The sequence below is a fragment of the Copadichromis virginalis genome, linkage group LG7, assembly GCF_057382275.1.
Source record: "Copadichromis virginalis isolate Kocher_CV1m ecotype Utaka linkage group LG7, C_Virginalis_male_GT1.1, whole genome shotgun sequence".
Classification (NCBI taxonomy): Eukaryota; Metazoa; Chordata; class Actinopteri; order Cichliformes; family Cichlidae; genus Copadichromis; species Copadichromis virginalis.
This window is the reverse complement of record NC_140624.1, coordinates 46,903,226-46,927,485: the sequence shown is the minus strand read 5'-3', so window position 1 is coordinate 46,927,485 and position 24,260 is coordinate 46,903,226. Positions and strand designations below refer to the sequence as shown.

The 24,260-nt window shown below is 39.2% G+C and overlaps 1 protein-coding gene across 3 annotated transcripts in view; it reads left to right on the top strand.

Moving 5' to 3' along the window:
- LOC146705896 (mediator of RNA polymerase II transcription subunit 13-like) overlaps nucleotides 1–24,260 on the top strand; it is a 91,491-nt gene that overhangs the window by 8,555 nt on the left and 58,676 nt on the right. For all 3 annotated transcript variants that reach the window (XM_085463771.1, XM_085463772.1, XM_085463770.1), the window contains one exon: nucleotides 9,917–10,154. In XM_085463771.1, coding sequence (XP_085319897.1) covers nucleotides 9,917–10,154 — 238 coding nt within the window. The remainder of the gene's footprint in view (nucleotides 1–9,916; nucleotides 10,155–24,260) is intronic.

The following is a 24,260-nucleotide window of genomic DNA, read 5'->3' as shown; positions in this document are numbered from 1 at the left end:
TGGCTGGGATTCAATTGCTGTTAGAGCGCACTTAGGTTAAAGGGTTTCTCATAGAGCTGCAAAACAAGAGGGGAGAGAGAAAACATTAATGTTGTCTGCCGCGCTGTTGCAAATTCTAATTATCGTGTGTTCATGTTCCATTGAGAGATTATCTGCGACCAATCAGACGGGTACTTGATGAGAACAAACACATTATGTGCAGACTGTTGATTCACGACCGTTTGTGCATTGATTCTCACTGCTCTGCCAAACGGCGCGCTCTCTCTCATCTTGAATTAGGCAGACACTCATGATTTTTCAAATGCTAATGAAAATTTGTACAGCTCAATTTCAGTCCTGGCTTGCTTTATGGAATAAATGGACATTGCAGCGTAATAGCGAAGCACAAAGAGGTTTGATGGAATATTTACCAGACAGGACTGAGTGAGTGTGAAGACACGGGGCTGAAAGCGTTCATGCCATGTTGTTGTTGTATCGGGTTGTAAAGAGTGAATGGATGCAAGAGGAGGACTTGAGTGGGATTACATAAGATTGTGTGAGTGCAGAGGACTTTTAGTGTAAAAGCTCTGATTGGCTACCACGCCCACTTAGTAAGCAAAACAATGGATTACAGACAGCAGTCGGGTGAGTTGCAGGTTGGAACCTGTTCAGGTGTGACCTACTGAGATACTAATGGCCTGGCAATGCCTTAGCCCTCCACCCACTCACCTACATGCAGTTTCGTGCTTTTCAGGTTCCTTCCTTATATTCTGTTTATCTGCTGTGTGATGAAACAACTGAAAAGTCATGTTGACTTATGGAGGGCTGTCTTTTTATCTGAAACGGTATCCCTGTGGGGGGGGGAAAAAAAAATCAATGCAGGAAATTACAAGCCAAATTAGATATTTTTCATACTGCTTATGCTCCATTTGCCCAATTTCAGGAACAATCAGACTATTAACTACTTGTAGGCATTTCAAAAAGCCTCCATGCAGTGCTAATTGTACAATTACTGCACTGAGTAATTTTTTTTTAATACAATTTAAGTCATTCTTGCTGCACAAAAACTCAGTGTGTAATCCTGTACAACGGTAATGTTCAGTCACATCGGAGCTCATGAATTCCAGCTGTATGGGGCGGGGGGGAGTAATGCTGTAATTTCTAACAAATATTCTTAATCTATTGTAAGTTCAGCATTAATGAAATTGTAAATAACATTTAGCTGTAAATAGTGATATGATGAGCAATAATACTTGCTAATTATTATTAACAATATAAAATCTGAGACTTTGGCATTCATTCATTCGACTAATTTGACTGAACTGTCATATAATATGTCTTGTATCATATCTGATAAAAGACTAAAATTTCCACTGTGCTGAAATGTGCCAACAAACAGTTTATTTTATATTATTTTTAATGAACAACAAATTTCTAATTAGTTGTTAATGATTAGCAGATAGCTTTGCTCATATTAAAATAAAGATGTCATTACTCACTAGCGAGCCTAGCTCATTCCCAGGGTGTCAAACCGCCGTTTTGTCAAAGCCACTGGCGTCCCAAAGATCCACACAAGGCGGCCTTTGGTGTTGCAGCTGTGACACAACTGTCCCAGCAATAGTGAGACTGGTCTGAGATCCAGCGTCACGTATTAGACTCCCTTGGTGGCATATCACTGTGTTCTGTATATGTGCCATATAACCCCCACACACTCCTAAACAAACTGCCATAAATGTCAGTTTGAGCTTAATAATATCTAATATTGTAAATACTTTATTGCATATTAACAGGAAATAACTATTAACAAAAATGTAATTAACAGTAAATTAAAAAAACTAATTAATGATCAATTTAGCATTTATTAACGGTGGTTGTTATGAAGTGTTGGGAGGTGTAGCTGTGCTCAGGAGGGTCATGCAGCATGCGGCTCTGTGATTTTGAGATTTTTACAGTACTGTAATGTTATATTTTCACTGTAACCCTGGAGACAGAAATCTCCAAACTTGAATATCTTGCTGAATTCCTACAGATGTTGTATGTTGCCTAGCAACTGTTTTTACTTCTCTCTCTTCCTCTTGTGATTCTCCGTTTTTCTGTCTTTTGTGTCTTTTGCTCATTTCTCCCTCCCCGTGGCTTGTCACAGTTAATTAAGTTACACCAGAGACACTAGTAAAGCAGGGGCTGGTTTATTTATTTGCACGTTAATAATTCAGTCGGAGCTGGACCGCTGCTTTAGTCTGTCCCTTAATGCTTTGAAAGCAGCCTAATGCTGCAGCTTGTGTTGTTTCATTTTGCAAATGGCAGGGGATCTTGTCTTTCAGATGTGGCTTCGCTACTGTACGCAGTGTCCAGCTGTCTTTGTTGGTCTTCCGCCGCTGCTCCTCCTACCTCCTACTTCTCTTTGTGTCAGGTGAGAAGTCAGGGTTTGATGGAGGCTTTCCGCGGCGTGATTGGCAGGTCTATCCGTCACTCAGCCCTGGGGACTCTCACTGCTCTAATTAGGTCGCTTGGCTTGCTCACCTCCCAGGGCTGGATGCTGCAGCAGAGCACAGATCAAATGACGGTCCCTTGTTTTGCAGGGGCTTGTAAAGGTGGTGGCAGAGGGCAGAGGAAAGGCATCTGTTTAGTGTCCCAGAGGCCTTTTTTCTACACCTGTTTGGCGCTTTGGTGTCGCTCTCGCTTCCTCGCAAGTGCAGTAATGTGCATCGCTCTTCATTTGTGTTGTAAAATGCCAGAAGGGAGCGCGACTCCTTGTGGGTTAATTTGATTTCAGCGGGTTAATTGATGAAGGGGGAGTCGTTGCCTGTTCTGATTTTTGCCACTGGCTCCTCTAACTGGTGCCTTCTCGGTGTTGACTTAGCAATCGCAGCCTCAGAGCTCACGTTGTCTTTGTTCATATTTAATTTCCGCACTTGATTTTCCGTTGGACTGCTTCAGCATTTCAGCGCTGAAGCGATAAACAAACAAACACACACGCAAAAAAAAAAACTGTCATTAAAGTTGTAAGATTTCACTTCCTTTTTTAAAATTGTGACATCTACTGTAGAACCAAGTGTGGCTCAATGCTGCAGCAATCACTGAGCAGTTACTTTGCTGAAAATACTAAAAGAATGGCAGCTACTATGTCTGCTCGCAGCATGGCCAAACAGATCAGTAATTGACCTTTCTCATCAGGCCGCACAAAAAAAATTGGAATCTGATTTCATTCTGCAAGCAGAACAGCAGAGAAGTGGCAACCTATTTCTTTATCCGACGATGTAAGGGAAGAGAACCAGGCAGCATGTGGAGAAAGAGAGCCGTGAAAGTGGAGAGAACTGAAGCAGGGAAAACTACTGTGCCCCAGATTAACGCTTTCTTGATTTGAAGATTGATTTTGAGGCTAACCAAGGAAAAAAAATTACATTTTGTTTCATTTAGCTCCTTCACAAACGTATCCAGTGCGTTCCCAGTTGCATGCTTTTAACGTGAATGCTTTCAGTTCTAAGAGAATAAGAGGATGTGATCTTGTTCACATTGGCCTAAATGTGACAGCCACATGCCATAAAAATGACTATGAGGGGAATTAATACGTGTAAATATTAAAGGGGATTTCCATAGATGGAGTTTCTTAATTTTATTCTGCATGCACAGCTAATTTCTGTCATGTCAAGAAAACAAAATCAAAGTCCAATTATTGCAAGTACCATTCATGAAAATCTTTATACTCCCAAGTACAATATGTAAGAAACGATGTTTAATAATCTCACATTTTACATGTAACAACATTATGTGTGTTTTCTTAAGAGCTTATCTAACTTAGTGTTGTGGGAATGCGACAGTCTGTCCCAGCTGATACAGAGCTAGCGGTTTACACACACCTAGGAGAGGATTCTAGTTCATCACTGGTCCTAAAACAACCAAACACTGTCTTAACCCACACCTACCAAATAACGGGACACGCACGGCTTTACCCAGAATACCCAGATTACCCAAAATCCACTGCTTCTTATTCGTATACAGCGTATGTTTCTTCCTACTTTTTTCTACTGTGTGATGTCAGTGAGGGCAGATATGCTTGCGATCATCTCAGGCGCAGAAGTCCTGCCCACCTGCTCATCAAACCTTCTGCTTGCGAGAGGCAGCCAATCAAAAGACACTTGACTTAAAGCGGCGAGGACTCATTTTCAGAGAGCAAATAAAGTCCTCTGACATTGAATCAAAGGGAGATGGATGCTGTTGTGTTTGTCTGATAAAGACAACAAGTCTTATCTAAAGACTCACGGGCATCACAAGCGATCTGAACACACCCCAAATATTGGCAGCTTGGCAAGCGGCTAATCAGATTTGACATTGATGAGAAAGCTATGCCACTCTAAGACAGACTAAGTGTTCGGCATGTGCCAGAGTAGGTAAAACTGCTGAGCCAAGCTATCTCTCAATCGCCTAAAGTGGCTCCTTTGTCAGCCGGCTCTTGCGCTGAGATTCCTAAAGAAGTGGCGTCTCTCTCAGACGACATTGTCTGTGTGCTTTCTGTCAGCTTTGGTAGAGTATTAGGCGCTTATCCTCTCAGATGATCACATCGGCTGCGTTCCTGTTAGAAGCTCAGGCATTTGCCAAATATATTTAGTCGACCAAGACTAAATATATTTCCTCTTAACTTTCGGTGTAAACGCGTGTTTTCAAAGATCTCTTCTGTCTTCTGCGGCTTTATGTGCTATGGCTTTTCACGGCAGTCGTTTGTCCTGAAAGTGAAAGGAAGTGCTCCGCAGAGTCATGTCTGAATGCTTTGTCAGTACACGGCTCTTTCTTTTTCTAGGGTTGGGCCAAAGGAGTGTGTGTGTGTGTGTGTTTTCCTGCATCAAAGTACTACTCGGGGAGTTCAAGAGGTCCATTCAGAAGGTCTGCAAGTTTTCAAGAGAAAAATGAGGGGAGTGAAAATATTTTCAGACTGCGGAGACGTTCCTGAAAAGTCTATGTCAAGTGTGTTTTCCTCTCAGCTTTGCCATCTGAGTAATGAATGTTTCCTGTTCATTGTAAAGCTCCCGGGCTTTAAACAGCATATGCACACGAGTTCCAGTTTGTTTGAGCTGCAGTATGACAAACATCTCTAGAAATGGGATCCACTTCTCTCTCTCTATTTTCCTCTTTAAGTTATGTTGTGTTCAAGCACAGTGCGCTAAAGATTAACGCACTGACTTCCATATTTTTGTGATTACAAGCGCGGGACTGGTGTACTGAGGCTGACCTCTGGTTTGGAGACAGATTCTGTTATTCTGAGCCCCCCCCCCCCACCCCTTTTTTTTCCTCCAGGAAATACCTTTTAAACTCTCAGCTTTAAAGTTTGGATTTCTGTCCGACACCACCTTTCAAACATAAAAGATTGAATCTATCCTATTGTGCGAATGGTGGGAAGATTTTAAAGCAGCTATAGCTAAAGCTAAAGCTGTGTTTTCTAGACAAATAAAAAAAAAACAACAAAAAACACATAAAAAGATAAATAAATTTAAAAAAAAAGGCAAAGAGAAAAAGTATGAGACACACCTGCCGGGATGTATTACATAGGCATCTGTGGAGGTGAGAAAGTGCTGAGAGATGAGCGGGAGAGTGAAGACGAGGAAGATAATAGAGGTGAGAGTAAGGTCAAGGCTTTGGTCCGTCTTAGCAATTGAAGGAAAAGCTTTTGTTTTTGGTCCTGCATTCAATCAGAAATTGAACCAGCCAACCTGGAGAACAAGGGGCTCGGAGGAGTGCAGGGTTTTATTGACAGTGAAACAAAATCTTCCCATCTTTTTTCTTGACCCCTTTGCCTTTTCCCCCTCCCCGTGGTAGTGTTTAAAATAGACAGAGACTGCAGCCTGGAATAATCTTTGATTTGCTCTTTTCTACTCCGACGGGTGATGAGGAATTTGCTGCTTTCAAATACATATTTGCTGTGCTCTTTTTGCCGGCTTGCAGACTGACAGTCGAACCAAGTGCGCCGACGGCACAAAAGGACATTTTTGTCCTAGTTAATTTCTCTCAGATTGATGAGAGTCGAATCCCAATTGGGTAATCCGTTCTTTTATAACATGTTTTTACAGTTTTGCCTCATTTAGCACCAAAATTGCTCTACTCATACAGCACATTGTTGTTGTTGAAATCCATTCTCTGATTTGGTGTGCACTTCAGGAACTTAACCCCCCCATTCCTTTAAAGAGCGGCGATGACAGAATTATACTTAAATGAGTCAAATAACCGTTTTTTTTTTTGTCCTTTGTGACTGGATTTTCTTCAGCAACACTGATTTGTCAGTGGAGTAGCAAATAATAGCTCCGCTCTTTGTCTCCAGACTCAGTTGTGATATCAGTTGAATTCACATGCTTGACAGATTTTCTCTTATGTGTTACAAGTGGTAATTTATTCATACAAATATGAGAATTAGCTGTTTGTTAGCACTGCTACTGATTTCGGAGGTCTGATAGTGAAGGTGAAGAGTGCTGAGAGATCATTATCATCCAGCAAGAGTGTAGCTATCACTGCCTCCGTGTACAACTCATATATTAAAGAAAAACACGGACACAGTATTGACGAACGCGCACGTAGCCGATAAATGAACGAAAACACACACGCGCGCACAGACAGATAGATGACCAGATCTTAGCTGTCACGTCTGAAAAATAACTGGACATCAGTCGGAAAATATGTCCGCCTCCTGATGCACGCCAGTGATTTCTTTTTCTAATTTTTTTTTTTATTTCGAGCACTTCTGGTCTGCACATCATCACAGCTGCAGTGTGTGTGCATGCCAGTGTTTGTGTGCAGGCATGTGTTTGGATGTGCCCGCCAGCGTATGAGCGCAGCTCTGTTCCCCCTTCCTTCAACTGTGCCACAGCTAATCCTCCACAGGAGTTCAGCAGCACTTGCCACATGGCCAAGAAGCACACAGCACCTTTTGACAGCGCACTCTGGCCCAACAAGACAAAAAACAAACCAAAAAAGCTCATTATTTGATCAAACCTAAGCCTTCTCCACACAGATTGGGTTTTGTCTGATTGTTGGGGGTTTCTCTGTGTTATTGTTGGCTCTTTACCTTAAAATCTAAAGCGCCTTGAGTTGATTAGAATTATACTGGCAGAAATTAAGGTGACTTCTTCCAACTTTTGCTATAAATTGCTGTGCAGACTTCTAAGCGGAGCATGTCTGAAGGGGGCCGTTTGAAGAATCCGTTCACGGGAGCGTGCGTTTCGCTGGTATGCCGCCATTGTAAATATATATTCTGACACTTTGCTTCCATCATCTCAGAGCTCCTGATTCAGTAGAAGCAGCAGACAGCTGTGCCAAACAGTGGAGGAACTTTTGACATTGACTGGGAGTGACGAGGCAGTGCAAGCAGATGTCTTCCTCTTTGCTTTGGGACAAACAGCATCTTTGACCTTGTCACGGCTAATTTTAGGGCTCGGCTTATCACAGCGCCAATGTTTATATCTTCTATTACACGCGCTGTCGTTATAGAAGGGACGCGCTCGTAATTATGGGTTCGTTTTGCTGCGAGGATGTTCCTGCGTGCCAAATGCATACTTTATTGTACGCTCACAATTTAGGACGTGTGCCAGTAGGTAATGTGGATATGTTCGTTAGGAATACTTGAGCATATACAGACCCTTCCTCAGAGTCCTTGCTTTCTCTTTTTAGCTTCTTATTTGGGTGCAGAGAGTAGTCGCCAGTTTGCAAACACACTTAACATTTCTATAAGCCTCCTTGTCCCCTCTTTTTACAATCATCACAACCGTAGAGCCTGCTTTTCTTCACCCACTCAAAGACACCGCGGGCTTTAATTTCCTTTGAGCTGCTCTTTTCTACCTGTGTCTGCGTTAAAGTGGGTCAGTATTTTTCTTCCCTTCGTTGGCCTTGGATGGCTTGGTGCCTGGGCCAGTGTGCCAAACATGATCCTCACAGCTGGGTGAACACAGGGGAGGAGAGGAGGGCAGCGCAGCACACTCGGAGATTTTCCCTCTGCCTGCCAAATCTCTGTCCTGTTCAACAATGCCTTTGTGCACTCTGCTCATTCATGCTCGAATGCAAACACGAAAACCCAAACAAAGATCAGAATATAGTTTCCGGAGCACACGTGATCATCACAGGATCACTGACATTTGTGTGTTTTGGTTTCTTTACCCACACTATGTGTGTGCTCCTAAAAAAAAAAAAAAATCAGCATTATGACAGGATTATGTCTCCTGTCAGGCTTTGATGGAGGAGACGTTTCCAAAGTTGCAAGTCTGCAGCAGGCGACAGAAACACCCTTTATCTCATTAGGCTAAATGGAGAAGATGTCAGTTGCTGGGCCAGATTCCAACCATTGAACCTGACACTTGTTTCCTCTTTTCATGTCTCTCTCGCTTTTGGCTTGGCCTGCATTTCAGTGCCGCCACTCCTGCAGTAGTTCATTCATGCATTTCACTCAAGGCCATCCTTTACGTCTCCCTGTCACTCTCCAGCTCGTCTCTCTGCAGTAGTTACACACTCTTTATGCTATCTTTACAGCAGCACCAGCAGCGGCGAGAGCGGCGAGTGAAAGCATCGATTAAATAAGGTTACAACAACACAACAGGGACACGTTAAATAATTTTAACTGTTTACGCAACGATCATAGCCGTGTAAACAGGAAGCCGGCGAAAATAGAAAATGAATGGACGGGACATGTGCAGATATTGATTAAATCAGCAATGTCTGATGTGATAACACCATTTATATGGTCACTGTTAAAAATCACACCTAATGGGTTCATCCATAATGCTCGTTTTAATTCATCTTCTATATAATAATGGTTTATTTAGAAGCTGATGTTTTTAGAAATCCTCACTACAACAGTATTGCACATTAACTATTAGTTAATAAATGATTAAAAAAAAGATATTTATTAAACTCAGGATCATTTTAATCATCGTTCTGCAAGACGTTCAACTGTAGTTCATTTATGCAGCCGACAAAACACAAAACAAAACAAAACAAAAGGTAAATGAAAAAGAATGAATAAATAATTTAGTCATGAAAAGTAAAGCTATTATCTGTGCTGAAGTGTGGAGGATGAAATCAGTAATCTCACAGCCCGGGGAAAGAAACTACTTTCTGTGGCACGGAAGTGGATACATCTGTATCGCTTGCCAGATGGCAGCAGGGTGAACAGGCTGCGGCTGGGTTGGGCATTGTCATTTAGCATATCGCTGATGTTCGCTAGATCGGTACCTATGATATTATGAGCATTTTTAATCACATGCAGCAGAGCCTTCCCATCCTGGGCTGTGCACAACCTATCAAAGTTTGTGATGTTTCCAAATGACTTTTTCTTGTGCGTGATTTAGGAAGAACATTCATTTCCAAGGGTGTAAATGTGTCATGTCGGTGTCCTAACGATTCCCAGGAATCTAGAAGCGTTCACATGCTCCAGCTCAGCTCTGCTGCTGTGTGCGTGTATGTCTTTGCCTCCTTTTTTTTTTTTCAATCATGGAACAATCAGTTTCTTGGTTTTGTTGTTGTCAAGCAGTAGATTGCTCTCTGCGCAACACACTGCAAGATTGTTAATTTTCCTCCTGATATAAACTCATATCGGTGTCAAAAATAGAAAAGAAGAAAACCAACCGTCGCTTTTTAACTGAAGCCAAGACAGCATCCTGTAATGTCTGGCCTGAAATGCAAAAATATTCAATGCAGAAGTATAAAAAAAAGCGTGAAACGGCAAATCCGCTCGCTTTGGTGAGGCTCGCACCAGAGAACAAGAGAAAAAAAAAGTGAAATGATTAAAGAATTGTTAAAAAGATTACTTGCTAAATTAACTTATAAATGAACTAATTATTTTACATTGCATTTAACTGTGTTTGCACTGAAGCCACGGGGAAATTACTCTATTATTTACTGTAAGTATTAACAATGCATTACAAATACAAGATTTAAGGTTCTTTTAATTGCTCTTCTCTTCCAGGCGGAGTTGACGGGCATTAAATGGCGTTGCTACAGGTTCTCCAGCGGCGGGGAGTACGGGCCCGTGATCTCCGCCCCGGCCCAGGACGACCCGGTTCTGCGCAGCTTCATGCGCTGCGTGCAGTCCAACCTGCTGTGCGTGTGGCGACGCAAAATCAAGCCCGATGCCAAGGAGCTGTGGATCTTCTGGTGGGGCGAAGAGCCCAACCTTACTGGTGTCATTCATCAAGAGCTGGAAGGTGAGAAAGAGGATGAAAGCGATGAAGGATGAGGGTCGCTCCTGTGTTCTATCCATCTCAATTATTTTTCCATCCCATCGGTCTTCGCCTCAGCTTCCATTGTGCTCTGGAAGTTGAGGTTGTAAGCTTTACGGGCTTGTAGTTGCTTTATATAGAGGGGAGTTATCATGTGAAATACAGTCTTCTTGTGCTTTTAGTGGATTTTATGAAAAACTGTCAGAGAATCGTGAAATATGTGTTGTGTGTTAGATACATACACACAATAACGCAGGGTTTCATAGTGTGGCATAATGCCTGTATGTTATACATGAGCCGCAGGGGCTCTCATATAGCAGACCTGAGTATTATGCAGATTCAGGCTGTTTAGTCGGCTGCACATTTGTTTAAGATGTTTTGGGGCATATTGATCCGGTTTGTGTGGAGCAGTCCTATTTTTGAGCCTCTTATAGCTCATATCTGTGTTTGCTTTTGCATCTCAAGTGTTTATATGCTGCTTCAGGACTATCACTATGATGAAGCGCAGCAAACGAGTAGATTTTTCTTGCCAGCGTGACTATGTGTGGCGGCGTGTGCTGGTGAAAATTACACCGAGATATCTCACTTGAGAGAGTGCTACTGTCAGCACTGTTGTCCCTATTTATAGCAACATTTGCATTATCTCACTGTGCACGTGTGTGGAAGTCTAACGTATAAACCGAGCCTGTGGAAGACGGGGAAACAGGAGAGGGATTGTGTTGGGTTTGGTTCAGCAGGACACGAGTCGGGAGCTGGGAAAGACAATATTGGATGTAGAGGTGGAAGCGATAGCGAAAATTTCCGTTTTTCGGTTATCTATTAAAGCTGACTTGACGTGAAAAGGCCTTTCAGGCACTGCAGTAGGTATTTGACAGATGTTTTTGCCACTGCCGGGGAGAGCCTTTTACTCTGCACAAACATGTGTAAGAGAGAAAGATACGCTGTATATTCTGAGTTACGTTTGCATCACTGACACAGAGAAAACTCACCTTTTTTTCATTGCTACCCCTCCCCTATCCAAACTGCCAGCATCCAAACTCCACGTTTATATCTACTCACATCATCCAACTCCGATATAATCTGGCCTTTGTGAAAATGGTATTTTTTTCATCGATTTAAGAAGATCTATGAAAGCTGATAACGATCACGCAAACACATTGAGTCAGTGTAGTGAGAACAGTGGCAGCATTTAGGCTTTCGGAGCAAAAAAGTTACCTGAAGCCATAAAACAAGCATGTAGAGCATGAAATTTTAGCATTACCTCACCAATTTACAAGCTGCTAACGGCAGCCTAAAACACTGATAATAACTCTCTTTGACTAGCACACTAAGGTCCAATAAAGCTGATAACAATCTAAGCCTTTTTAATTACATTTTATGGTTATTGATTTCTTCCTGTTGCAGTGGTGTCACTGTTCTAAGAATTTTATTACTATTTGTCTATTTTTCAATGCAGAGATATATCCTGCATATTAACACGTGCTAGACATTTTTCTTTATATGTTACTTTAAAAGAAAGTCAAGGTAATATTTCATGCACTGGTATATTCTGAGATTTCGGGAGGCCTTCTTTTAGAGTAGTAGAAAGAAAATGACCAAAATGTACATTTCTTATATTTTATATACGGTGTAAACACGTTTATATGTACTAAAATACAACATATTTACATTTTTACAAAACCTTATTTTGCAAAAGTAAGTAACAAAATGAAAAAATAATTGTAATGAAACATTTTTACTTCTTAAGTCTGAAATATATTTTTTCTGCATTACATGTGTTTAAAGGCACGAATTGATCTAATGATCGTATCTTTGTTATGTAAAAAGAAAAAAAGATAATCATTTACACATTTACACATCCATTGTTTTGTTTAAAAAATTGTGTTAATGTAATAATCAACAACAAAAGTCACACGTTGATATTTCTGCTTATTTTTTCTAACTGTAGACTTGTTTCTAAATATTCAGGTTGAATTAGATTCAACATAACTACCCAAACAAGAACCCAGAGATGTTTAGAGATGGCTGCCAAGTGGCAAGGCTTGCTTTGGTGACAATGTTGGCCGGCTGTTTATGTTCACAAATGGCCTGTTAATAGCTTTAATTGTGCATCAGCCTGTTGTACTCTATACACTCTTCTCATAGTGATTAACTGAATCCTGAAACTATAAATATTTCATTCTTTTATATTGATAAGGTGCTGAAACACAACGACAGCGTCACACAACTGAAACTGAAAAATGATGCATTCATTGAGCTATTGATATATCTATTTCTTATTATAGTCACTTTTATGTCTTGCTGTATATGCCGTTTGATTTAGCAGTGCCTTGTGTTACAGGGGTTGATCTCGCAATGTTGTTTGTTTAACTGAAGTCCAAGTGAGCGGGTTTCAGGTAGTCTCAGTCTATGAAGTAAGAATCTGCTGGATTATGTCTTTGACTTTCAGTACTTCCACTTCTTTATCTTATAGAGGCCAGTTTCGGAGCGATGTTAGTGCTGTGGGATCTCTTTCTACGCACAACAAATGTAGCCTACACATACTCACACACACATCAAGCATACACTTATGATGATAACACTTCTTATTTGTAAAATCTCACAGGTCTCCTATGTATAATTCCTATTAAGCATTGAAAATAGCACTTGGGGTGTAAGAAGTGGTTGATAATTGTTAATTAAAGTGAAGCTGGATTTCTTCCGAATTAGAATCAGTTGTAACACACACACAGGGGATATCAGTGTTTTAAGGAGTCTTAAAAAAGCTGCGCACCTGCATATCTGTTCATAGTGGAAAAGCTTGATCTTAGCTTGCTCCCTTTTCTGCGCCTCTTTCTCTGCCTTGCTTACTCACTGCTCTGACTTCTGTCCTCACTTTTGTCACATGCGAAAGTCATGTGATTTCTCACATCACATTGCTCGCCTTGCTTTCCTTCTTAGTTGACCGAGCCAGTCTAAAAAAAAAGTTTCATTTTTACCCCATTAAAAGCCTTACACCTTCATATATTCAACACACTGTTGAACGAACCTTAAGCTGGTATGCCTACCTTTGTACTTGAGCAGTTAGTTTGCATTACTGCTAATGCAAACTAGATGCAAATAACAATATGGGCTGGTGGAAATGTCACTAGTGCTGCAGCTGTTTAGTCGTAAACCAAAGTATTAAACAAAAGTTCACTACAGTTGAAAAGAACAGTTATAAAAATAGGGGATAAAAGTTATTACGTTGAATCTCCAGGGTACCATGTATGTCATACTTATTTTGGTGTTAATGGAAAAGTGAGGGGATAATTAGAGCCACTGGGATTAATCCATTATAGTCTACAAAGATTGTGGCCATTCCGTACTTACTCCCATCTGGAACAAGGGGACGAATGGATAAGAAAAGAAAATCTAAACTCTTTTTTAAAATGTTTTTTTAATGGATTTACTACCAAATGGACATGATTTCCAGATTCATATAACAAAATTTAAAATCCAAGAATTCATTAAAAAAAAGAAAAAAGAAGACTGATTCATACACATTTGATGGAACAGCTAGAGCTATTTAGAGTATTTATGTTTTGAGTCATACAGCAGATATTAAAGCAGTGTGCTCTGACATGTTTTTATATTAGCTGGCTGCTCCACTCAAAGTGTGACTTTACTGACACGATGTACAGCTTATCACTATATCCAACAATAACAAAGCCAAGCAGAATAACTTCACATAGCGACACTATTATTGACAATATTTTTACTAATGTCATGGATTTCCAAATTAATAGTGGCCTGCTTGTCTGTGATATAACTGACCACTTACCAGTTTTTACTTTGTGTGACTGTGATTTAAAAAAAAATAGATACCAAGATCATGATAGCAAAGCGAACAATAAATGAAGAAGCAATTCATGCCTTCAATTTCGATTTAGCACAACAAGATTGGAATTCGGTGTATGAAGAGTCAGATGTGGACAAGGCTTATGATAATTTCCTAGATATTTTTACTATGTGGTACAATAAACATTGTCCTGTAAACGAACACATGACAAAGAAAAAAAAGATAAAAAGTCCTTGGCTCACAAAAGGAATTATTAATGCTTGCAAAAAGAAAAACAATCTGTATAAACAGTTCATCAAAGTAAAAACAAAAGAAGTGGAACAAAGATATAAAGCATATAGAAATAAATTGACTGATATTATAAGAACGAGCAAACAACTTTATTATAGAAGAAGATTATATGAAAATAAAAACAATATAAAAGGAACTTGGGATGTGTTAAACAACTTAATTAAACAAGGATCTTCTGGAACATCATATCCTGAATATTTTACTGATGCAAATGGTGAAAATCACAACATGAGTAATATTGTCGATGGGTTCAATAAATTCTTCATAAATGTTGGCCCTGAACTAGCAGCAGACATCCCGTGTCATAAAAATGAAAATATCAGTAATATAAAATCAAATCCCTTTTCACTGTTCCTCTCAGCTACAAATGAGCAAGAAGTAATAAATATCACATTAAAATGTAAAAGTAAGTCTTCAATGGATTATCATGACATAAATATGTCTGTAGTTAAACAGGTTATTCTGAATATTGCTAGTCCCTTAACATATATCTGTAATTTATCATTTCAGTCCGGTTGTTTTCCAAAAAAAATGAAAATTGCGAAAGTAATACCACTATATAAAAGTAATGACAAACACAGTTTTACCAATTATAGGCCTATTTCTCTACTGCCTCAATTCTCAAAAATTCTAGAAAAACTTTTTAATTCAAGATTAGAAAAATTCCTTGAAAAACATCAAATAATAAAGGTTGGTCAGTATGGTTTCAGAACGCAAAGAACCACTTCAATGGCGATAATTGAGGCAGTAGAAGAAATTACTGATACACTGGATAAAAATAAATATGCAGTTGGTATTTTTGTTGATCTCAAAAAGGCCTTCGACACAATCAATCACTCAATATTATTGGATAAATTGGAAATATATGGTATTCGAGGGAAAGCTGGTAACCAGAGATGGGCAGTAACGCGTTACTTGTAACGCATTACTGTAATCCGATTACTTTTTTCAAGTAACTAGTAAAGTAAGGGATTGCTATTGCAAAAACGGTAATTAGATTACCGTTACTTTCCCGTAGGAACGCTGCGTTACTGCGTTACTAAAACCGTGATTTTTTTGCGAGAATGTCTCATGACAGTGACGTAAGCGAGTGCGACGTTAGTGACAACAGCTGTGTGCAGATCAACAATGGATCATATATCGAGTGCGGGAGAGAGTATGAGCGTGCAGCGTTTAAAGCGTGGAAGTACTGACCTTACTTTGAGTTTGATTCCATAAAAAGTGACAAAAACATTAGCGTCCATTAGCATTGTGCGTGGGAAGAAAACATCTTTTTACAGCGAAAAAAAACCCTAAACTTCCAAGCAAGCTCCGAGTGCGCAACGACGTAATGGGAAACTCACAGAGAAACTGCCGTATCCTTCCACTGACTGCTGCGGCACACCTGCACCAGGGTAAACCTCCGCCTACCCAACTCCTGCTGTACAGGTGAAAATAGAGCAACAGGACCGCTAGTCTTTGATTTTATTTATTTTCTGCTGTGTTTTACTTGCATCTATTTGAAAGAGTGAGTGTAAACACAAAAAAAAAAAAAATTTTATGTGCTGGAATGTGCAGAAAATAGGTTTAAATATTAAACAAATTTCTTCCAGTCAGAGAATGTTGCATATAATTAAATTTTTGCTTGATGCATAAAGTTAAAAGATTAAAATTAATAAAACTATAAAAGTTTTAAAAAGAGACTTTTCCATTTGATTACATTTTGTATGATGGATTATGCAGAAAAAGTAGAATTGGGCTGAAAGATCTATCACTTTATCACCTACTCAGGTTGTAAATCGTGTTTTTAAAAAGTAACTAAGTAACTAAGTAATTAATTACTTTTGAAAATAAGTAATCAGTAAAGTAACGGGATTACTTTTTGGGGGAAGTAATCAGTAATTAGTTACTGATTACTTTTTTCAAGTAACTTGACCAACACTGCTGGTAACTGGTTAAAAAGTTACCTAACGGGTCGGGAACAATATGTTAGCATAGGGAATTACCACTCAGAGAAACTTGGTATTACATGTGGTGTTCCCCAAGGGTCAGTGTTGGGACCAAAACTTTTCAATGTATACATAAATGATATTTTTGATGTTTCTCAAGTACTTAAACTCATAATGTTCGCAGATGACACCAACATATTTTTCAGTAGCGATGATTATACTGATCTTGTAATGACCGTAAACAGGGAGCTAAAATTAATAAAAAAATGGATGGACATAAATAAATTATCATTAAATATAAATAAAACTAAAGCAATGTTTTTTGGTAATTTAAAATATAATGTAGAATTACCAATTATCATTGAAGGTGTACCAATTGATAATGTGAGTGAAAACAAATTTTTGGGAGTTATAATTGATAACAAAATTTCATGGAAACCCCACGTCAGACACATAAAAACCAAAATTTCCAGAAGCCTCGCAGTTTTGAACAAAGTGAAACCATACCTTGATAAAGATGCACTTCGTACTCTGTACTGTACTCTGGTTCTTCCATATCTTACATATTGTGTGGAAGTGTGGGGAAACACATATAAAAATACAACTAATCCATTAGTCACAGTACAGAAACGAGCACTGCGTATTATTCACAAGGCTGGTTATCTAGATCATACTCACAAATTCTTTCTTCAGGCAAAGTTACTTAAATTCCAGGATCTGGTTAATTACAATACATCCATAATTTTGTATAAAGCTTTTACTAAACTTTTACCGGCAAATTTACAAACTAGATTTGAAATTCGAGAAAAGGTTTATAATGTGAGAGGCTTTGGAGAATTCAAATTACCCAGAACTCGAACAACCCGTAAAGGTTTTTGTGTGTCTGTATGTGGTGTGAAAATCTGGAACAGTCTGAGTTTACAATTGAAACAATGCAAAAATATTCATAGATTTAAATTTCTCTACAAACAGTTGGTCTGGTCACAGTATACTCAATGATGCTTTTAGTGTGCTCTGTAATGTCTGTCCTCTTACCATTGCTGGTATGGATTCCAAAAAAAAAATAATAATAATAATAATAAAGTGTGCGTATGTATGTACATATATGTACATGTGTGTGTAGATATATATGTATGTATATGTATGTGTGTTTGTTACTTGTAGTTATTACTGCCTGTTACCTGTGGTAATGCAATTTATAATTTATATATTCTGTATTCAGTTATGAAGGCTCTAATTGTTGTTTGCGAGCTGCCGTTTAGATGCTTGTATGTGCCCGGGGCTGTTGATGGGTCTGTATGCAATGATGGGCGTAGCTGCAGGAAGTTTTTTTTTTTTGTTGATGAGTGAGTATAGGGGTGGGATTTAATAAGTTTTCTTCGTCCCACTCCTTTTTCAGGCAATTTTTGTTTTTTGTTTTGTGCATTTTATGTTCAATATAGGTATTTGTTGTGCCTGAAAATGAACAAATAAATGAAATGAAAAGAGGTTGTCATCCTTCAAATTTTCAGAAGCTATATCAGACTTGTAATAGTTAAGAAGACGATGATGCTTAACATCCCTTACGCATCAGCTTAAAAAGAGACTGACTGTAGAGTTTTATTGGAATAGCTGAACTAAACTGTAGCCGTGTAAAAACAGGCAAGGAGCTAGGACTCTTAGATCATTTAAACAAATGCATCATCTTGGGAAAGTCATCTTGTTAAAGCATGTTGCGTGTAATGTACCCATGCTGGTAGGTGTTAGAAGAATTTAGAAGAAAGTAGATTGTCTTTCTTGAGGTGAAACGTTCCTGAAAGTCACTGTCAAGTAATTAAACATAATTTAGGGAAACAGAATTGTACAGTGATTGGATTTTACCCTTATTGTTATCTTTTGCTTTAAAAAAAAAAGTAACATATCATTTGCATCCTTACTCACTCGTTGTCAAAACTAAAAGTTACTGTTCGATTAGAAACTTGTTTACAGCAGCATCCCCATATGGAAAAGAAATAGTAAAAACTTATATGATTTACTCATGAAAGAGGCCACTTTCTAATTACTTTCATATATTGTTTTAGTAAGCATCCAAAACATACAAGTTTCATTTATATAATTTTTCAAGGGATCTTATATCTGTTTTCACTCTTGTATGCTTTTCATACAAGTTTCACACAAGACAGATACAAACTTTATAAGATTTATATATATCTTTTCCATATGGGTCAATATCAATGTTACCGTCTTTGTCTCATCACTAGCAGTTGAACTTTGACCTTTAAAACACTAAGCAACACTTGGAAAGGTCAATGAAGCTTCAGTTTCAGCAACATTGAAGTACTGAAGAGGTATTATAAATATTAACCTGGCCTGTGCATACGTCAGTGTTAGCCATTTAACTATTAGCAGTTACCTGAAAGCTGCATCAGGTGGTCACAAGCTCGTTTACTCCCAGTGGTGGTGTTGGTATTGGGAAGGTTGCATCAGGCACAAGCGCTTTGCCAGATCAAACATGTTTAGTTATCCATACACTACGTGTGTAGACCATGAGTGGCCACAAAACAACGTAGTACAAGTAACGCGTAGTGGCTACTTGAACACAAATTTTGGTGTCGTGCATGCTGCTTTCAATGTGAAAGAGCCCTAAGCTGTCTGGTGTGCTATCAATGAGGTAGCGGCTAAAGGCTAATGACTATAAATAAAATGATAACTTTAAGGTAGGAGCCCAGCCCGTCTGTAACATTATAATAAGTGTTATTAATTTAACTGGATAACAAATTTATTTGTGTCTAAAAGTGATTGTATTTCTTGTAAAGTCCCAGATTGAGGCTAAGAAAAGCCTAATGTCAGCTAGCCAAAAACAGTGGCAGCCTGTCTTACTTGTGGAGCCAAGTCACCAGAAGTACAGCACTACCTCAAAAAGCCTAAAAATCTTTTCTTTTCTTTTTTCTTTTTTTCTTTTTTTAGGACTACCTAAGACAACCTTAACCCTTTAAAGCCTGAACCATGAATTAATTGGCTAATTAAATTAATTGAAAATAGTGTTTCTTGACCCATCTGATAAAATAAAAAAAAAAATATAAATAATAAAAATAATATCAATAATGTTGGTTCTAATTTGTATCATATTTACTACGTCTAGCTTTTTTTGTAATTTACTGCTTAAAAATGTGTTGTGCAATTAATTTTGTTAGTTTTGGGGGTAAAAATCACAGTGATGAGGTAGAAGTCTCAAAAACCGATGTATATATACATTAGGCTTAAAGGGTTGAAAAATAGATGGAATTATATTTGGTCATTTGTTGTCTAAGCAAACACTGTAATGTTTATGTTCGACGTAAGTAGAATTGATTTAAGTGCTTTTCACACTTAAATTTTCTAACCCACTGCTGGACAACTCTACAAACTCATTGTGATACAGGACAGACATCTCCTCTGGCTGTCCTGATAGGCACTGGCTGGCACCAAGTAGCTGTTTTTAATATTTTTAATGTTCTGGTGATCTAAGGTAACAGGACAGGTTTAGCCGACTCCCCTGAGCTCATTTGTTTAAATATTCACAAAGTAACCCAATTCCAAAATATATCGATATGGGCTTCCGACTATTCAAAGTGATGGATATTTTCACCTGCTGTTTAGTCTTAATTAATTGCGGCTTTGAGTTACTCCCAGCAGCATGTGCAGCTTACTGTTAGATCCAGCCTTGCATCTTTTTCTACTTCCTCACTATACTGCAGCACTCTGTGGTATTGCCTTTGGTTAAATGACAGGCATTAAAGCATCATGTTCAACTCATGGTGACTTGCTGTCCTAAAATCAGACGGCATTGGCCCATAATGTATACAGCATAATAAAACCCAGTGTGGGCTGAGTACAGTTTGTGAGGAAACAGGATTAGTGTGCTGAATGGGCTGAGTCATCAGCGTGTTGCCAGCACAGCCAAAGAGAAAGTGACACACATACACACAAACACACAGGCTGTCGTGTACACACGCACACACACATATGCACATACTTAAACATGCATAATGGTCAAAGTGGTGGCTGAATACACAATCTGGACCTTATGATCATCCAGCAGAAGCAACACCTACCAAAGAGATTTACATACTCATACAGAGCCACAAAGAAGCCTGTGTGCATGTGTGTGTGTGTGTGTGTGTGTGTGTGTGTGTGTGTGTGTGTGTGTGTGTGTGTGTGTGTGTGTGTGTGTGTGGCACTGTCTCTTTACAGCAGCTACAAACAAACACACACTTCTCTTTTTTGTCTGTTTGCGGGACACGGCGGTGATGAAATAATTTATTACAAACGCTGAAAGTGCGGTCGCATCTTTGAAAGAATTGTTGCATAAATTACTCGTTAACAATTGCTCGTAATTGTAAATAGCACCAGAGAAGCTTCCTGGTTAAACAGAATTAACCAGGAAGCTTTCATGAAGCAGCATCAACTACCTGGTGTGGATGTTTCTTTGGTGTAACTTACATTTCAGGGAACCAGAAGACACATGCTGTGAGGCAACAGCACTTGGTGTTTTGAATATACCTTGAGATGATTAGGGACAGAACTGGTTTGAATGAAACCACAACACATTAGTCAAAGTGTCATAATGCAAGAACGAGGTAATGCATTTTACTGTCTGGTTCTGTTGGTCTTTTTTCCCCACCTTTGATATGCCAGACGAGGGAAGAAAAATCTTCGACATTAACGATGGCTCTATTCCCTTGAAATGTCCCTGTAAGTCATGACAGAGAGCCAACATGTCACTACACAGCCACAGTGAGAAAAGATCAGTTCAAATGGTTAAAATATCTGGCAGTCAGTAGGTGGGTTTTAAGTCACACGTTCACACATGTAATCACAAGTGTCAAACAGATGATTCGAGCCACTCTTGTGTGTGTGAGTGAGAGTGTGAGGGTGATGGCTCATAGACCTGTAAAGAGCTGCTCTGCATAGAAGCGCTGGTTAAAATGTTTCAGTTCTGAAGGATGCACGGCTAAAAATGTGTCAAAATTGTGTCCACTGTAATTACTACGGTAATTACTCAGCCAAACCAAGACAGTACATCAAATAATATCTTAAACTTAATACCCCATGTGGTCTTTAAACTAAAGAGGTGATTTATCGCTCTTGAAGCAAAACACAAAGAACCGGTTTGGTTTGCTCATATTTGCTGTAAATCTGTTACATGAAAGTGATAATTTCATGGTGGTTATACTCTTATAACCTAGTTTTGGAGTGAAAGCTTTCAGATTTACTGTTTTGTTTTGTTTTGATTTGAAGGAGTCAAAGCAAGAGCACAAGAGGCCGGGGTGAAAAGCTTTTTAGGAATAAGTTTTTCTCATGATTAAATAGTCAGTATAAATCTGTATGAAAGATTCAGACTAGTGGGATTGCTTTTCAGAGCTCTATCTTCCACAAGGAGTCACACGTCTTGGAAATATTAACAGTGAATTCCTGGGTTTCATTTTCTTATAACTCCCCAGACTTTTTAATCACTTGCTTTATTATTATTATTTATTGATGATCTGTACGTTCAACTAGGCTAAGCTTTTACTCCAGATGCCCCTTCCAATGCAACCTTCTCCATTTATCCAGGTTTGGGATTGGCACTAGGAGTATACTGGCTTGTGGCCCCACCATGGGGCCCAGGGTTAACAATGATTGCCTCCAGTTGGCTGACAGGATGCCGGTGGAAACTATGCTTCTGTTGGCCAAATACAAAGGAAGAGAAGAGAGGGAAGGCGTGTTAGGAGGGAATGAGAGAGAAGGACATAGATGTAGTGAAGGAGGACACGAAGAGAGGAGGATTCTAGTGATAGGATGAAATGGAGACAGATGATCTACTGTAGCACAGCTGAAAGAAGACTATATTGTATTCTGGTCCAATGGTACATGTTTTTTACATGGAGGCGTTCCCCAGGGTTCACTAGTGGGCCTCCTGCCATTCCTGTTAGACTTCTTTGAACAAGGAGGGCCTAGTCTCATTCCCAGTGCATCACATGCTGACGCTTGGTCACTTCCCTTTGGTGTCACTTTATAACACATAGGCTACCCTTCAACGTCACTGTTCAGTGTCCATTGTGATTGGTTCATTTTTAAAGTGTAAACCTAACAAGTGAAAAGTTTAAACATTCACGTGAGATATGACGAATGGCACTTCCTGTCTTCTTATGCTCCCATAAGAAGACAGGAACTATGGTAAATGCATTTAGTCATTTTTCCTCCATCAAAGAGAACTGTTCATTCTTACCACTAAATATTGCCTTTTGAGATGCAGTCAGCTATGATGAAGCAATATTTGCTGACGGGATATTTAATCATAAACTATGTATAAACGATACGGAAGTGCATCCTATCTGAAGGTTGCCAGACTGTTGGATTCTATAAGTTTCTATGTGAAAACGACCCTTTGGGTTACCTGGTCTTTGGTTTCTGTCATTAGTTTTAAGAATTATGTAATGTATATAATGCCACATTTAGAATTACTCAGACAATAAAGCAGGGTTGGTATGACTGCTTTGTGGTCGAAAAGACTTGATTGAAAAAAAAAAGTGGTGAAGACCGAGTGTGTACAACCATCTTTTCAGTACAGTCAATAATGATGACACTTTTTTTCTCAGCCTCACCACATTCATGCCTTCCTTCCTGCCTAACCCAAATCACAGCAATCATCTCGGCCTGCCACAGCTCCCAAATCGCACTGTATCCACTCCTGCATCCTGCTAACCTTTTCCTTCTTTTCATCCATACAGCTGCTGTCAGAATTGTCCTTTGTGTCTATTTATGGCCGTGGCTATACATACTGACTTTAAAAACAAAACTTGTACTTTCAGGTCGTGACCTAGACACCTCGCTTTCTGCTCTGGTGCAATTGTCTAATTATTTATCCCTTTCCCTGCAGTGGCCTTGCAGTCTCCTTCCTTTCCTGTGGTGGAATGACTTTCCCACAGTAGTTGGATGAGGATGAGTCATTACCTCTCCTCCACTGCGACTTAAAAAAATCTTGCATCTGAGTCACATCTTTGTATCTGCGTAATGGCCCAGTTTTTATTAAACCTCCTAAATTACGTTGTTTCACTGCCGATTATGTTTTAGAGCATAAAAAAAAGAAGGTCTGTTCAGTCTCAAAGAAAGTGCAGATGTGATGGTTAGGATCTCTTTTCTTTCATAGAGAGACATTTTCATGGTTTTCCCATTCTCCTGGCACAAACACATAAAAATATCAAACATGGCTTTCATATATATATATATATATATATATATATATATATATATATGTATTATAAAAAGACTTGGTAACAAGTGTTACATGTGCTGTAAAGCCACTGAACCTTGGAACCCTAACAGTGGGCTTATGAATTTCAAATTATTCTGCCGCTGCGGTCACAAATTATTCCGTATAAAAGCAGCAGCTTGATCACTAAAATGAAAATGTCAGTTTGCTTTATCAGCCCACAAATGTGTTCGGTTAACAACCGGACAAAGAAACCTATAATGGGATTGATTATGGATTTGCTGAAGAGGGTGTGTGGGTGGAGCGTTATCTAGTTAGGACACTCTGCAGCGGAAAACGAAAGGCTGATGACTTTGATAACACCATAGGCGGTGCTCCGGTGTGCCACCAAAACAGCATGTGGTCAAGGTGATTGCAGGAGGAAGAGTTAGAGGGATATTCACTTAAGCGTGTGTAGCAGGTGTTTGCAATTTAATCTATGCTGTATGATCGGAATAATTTCATCTGAGGCTGCTGAAATATTTATGACGTGCATCCCAATCAGGCAAATTTATGATATTTGCATTTCCCTGGCGTCAAGGCTCCTGCTGGAAATTCACACTTGAAAATCTATATGTTGTTGTTTAAGCTTTAACTAAGAGGACGACTTCCAGCACCCTGAATTTTCCTTTTCTTTCTTGAAACTGTAGTAAAGCTGAGGGGAATACAAAGTAGGAGTCGAGGGTGGAGGGGTGGGGGGGATCCAGCAGAAAAAGACTCTGACTGGAATCAATCCTAGCTTGGGGTGAATGTTGTTCCAGAGACGGGCGTCTTAACACTGTCTTAACACTTAACACCGC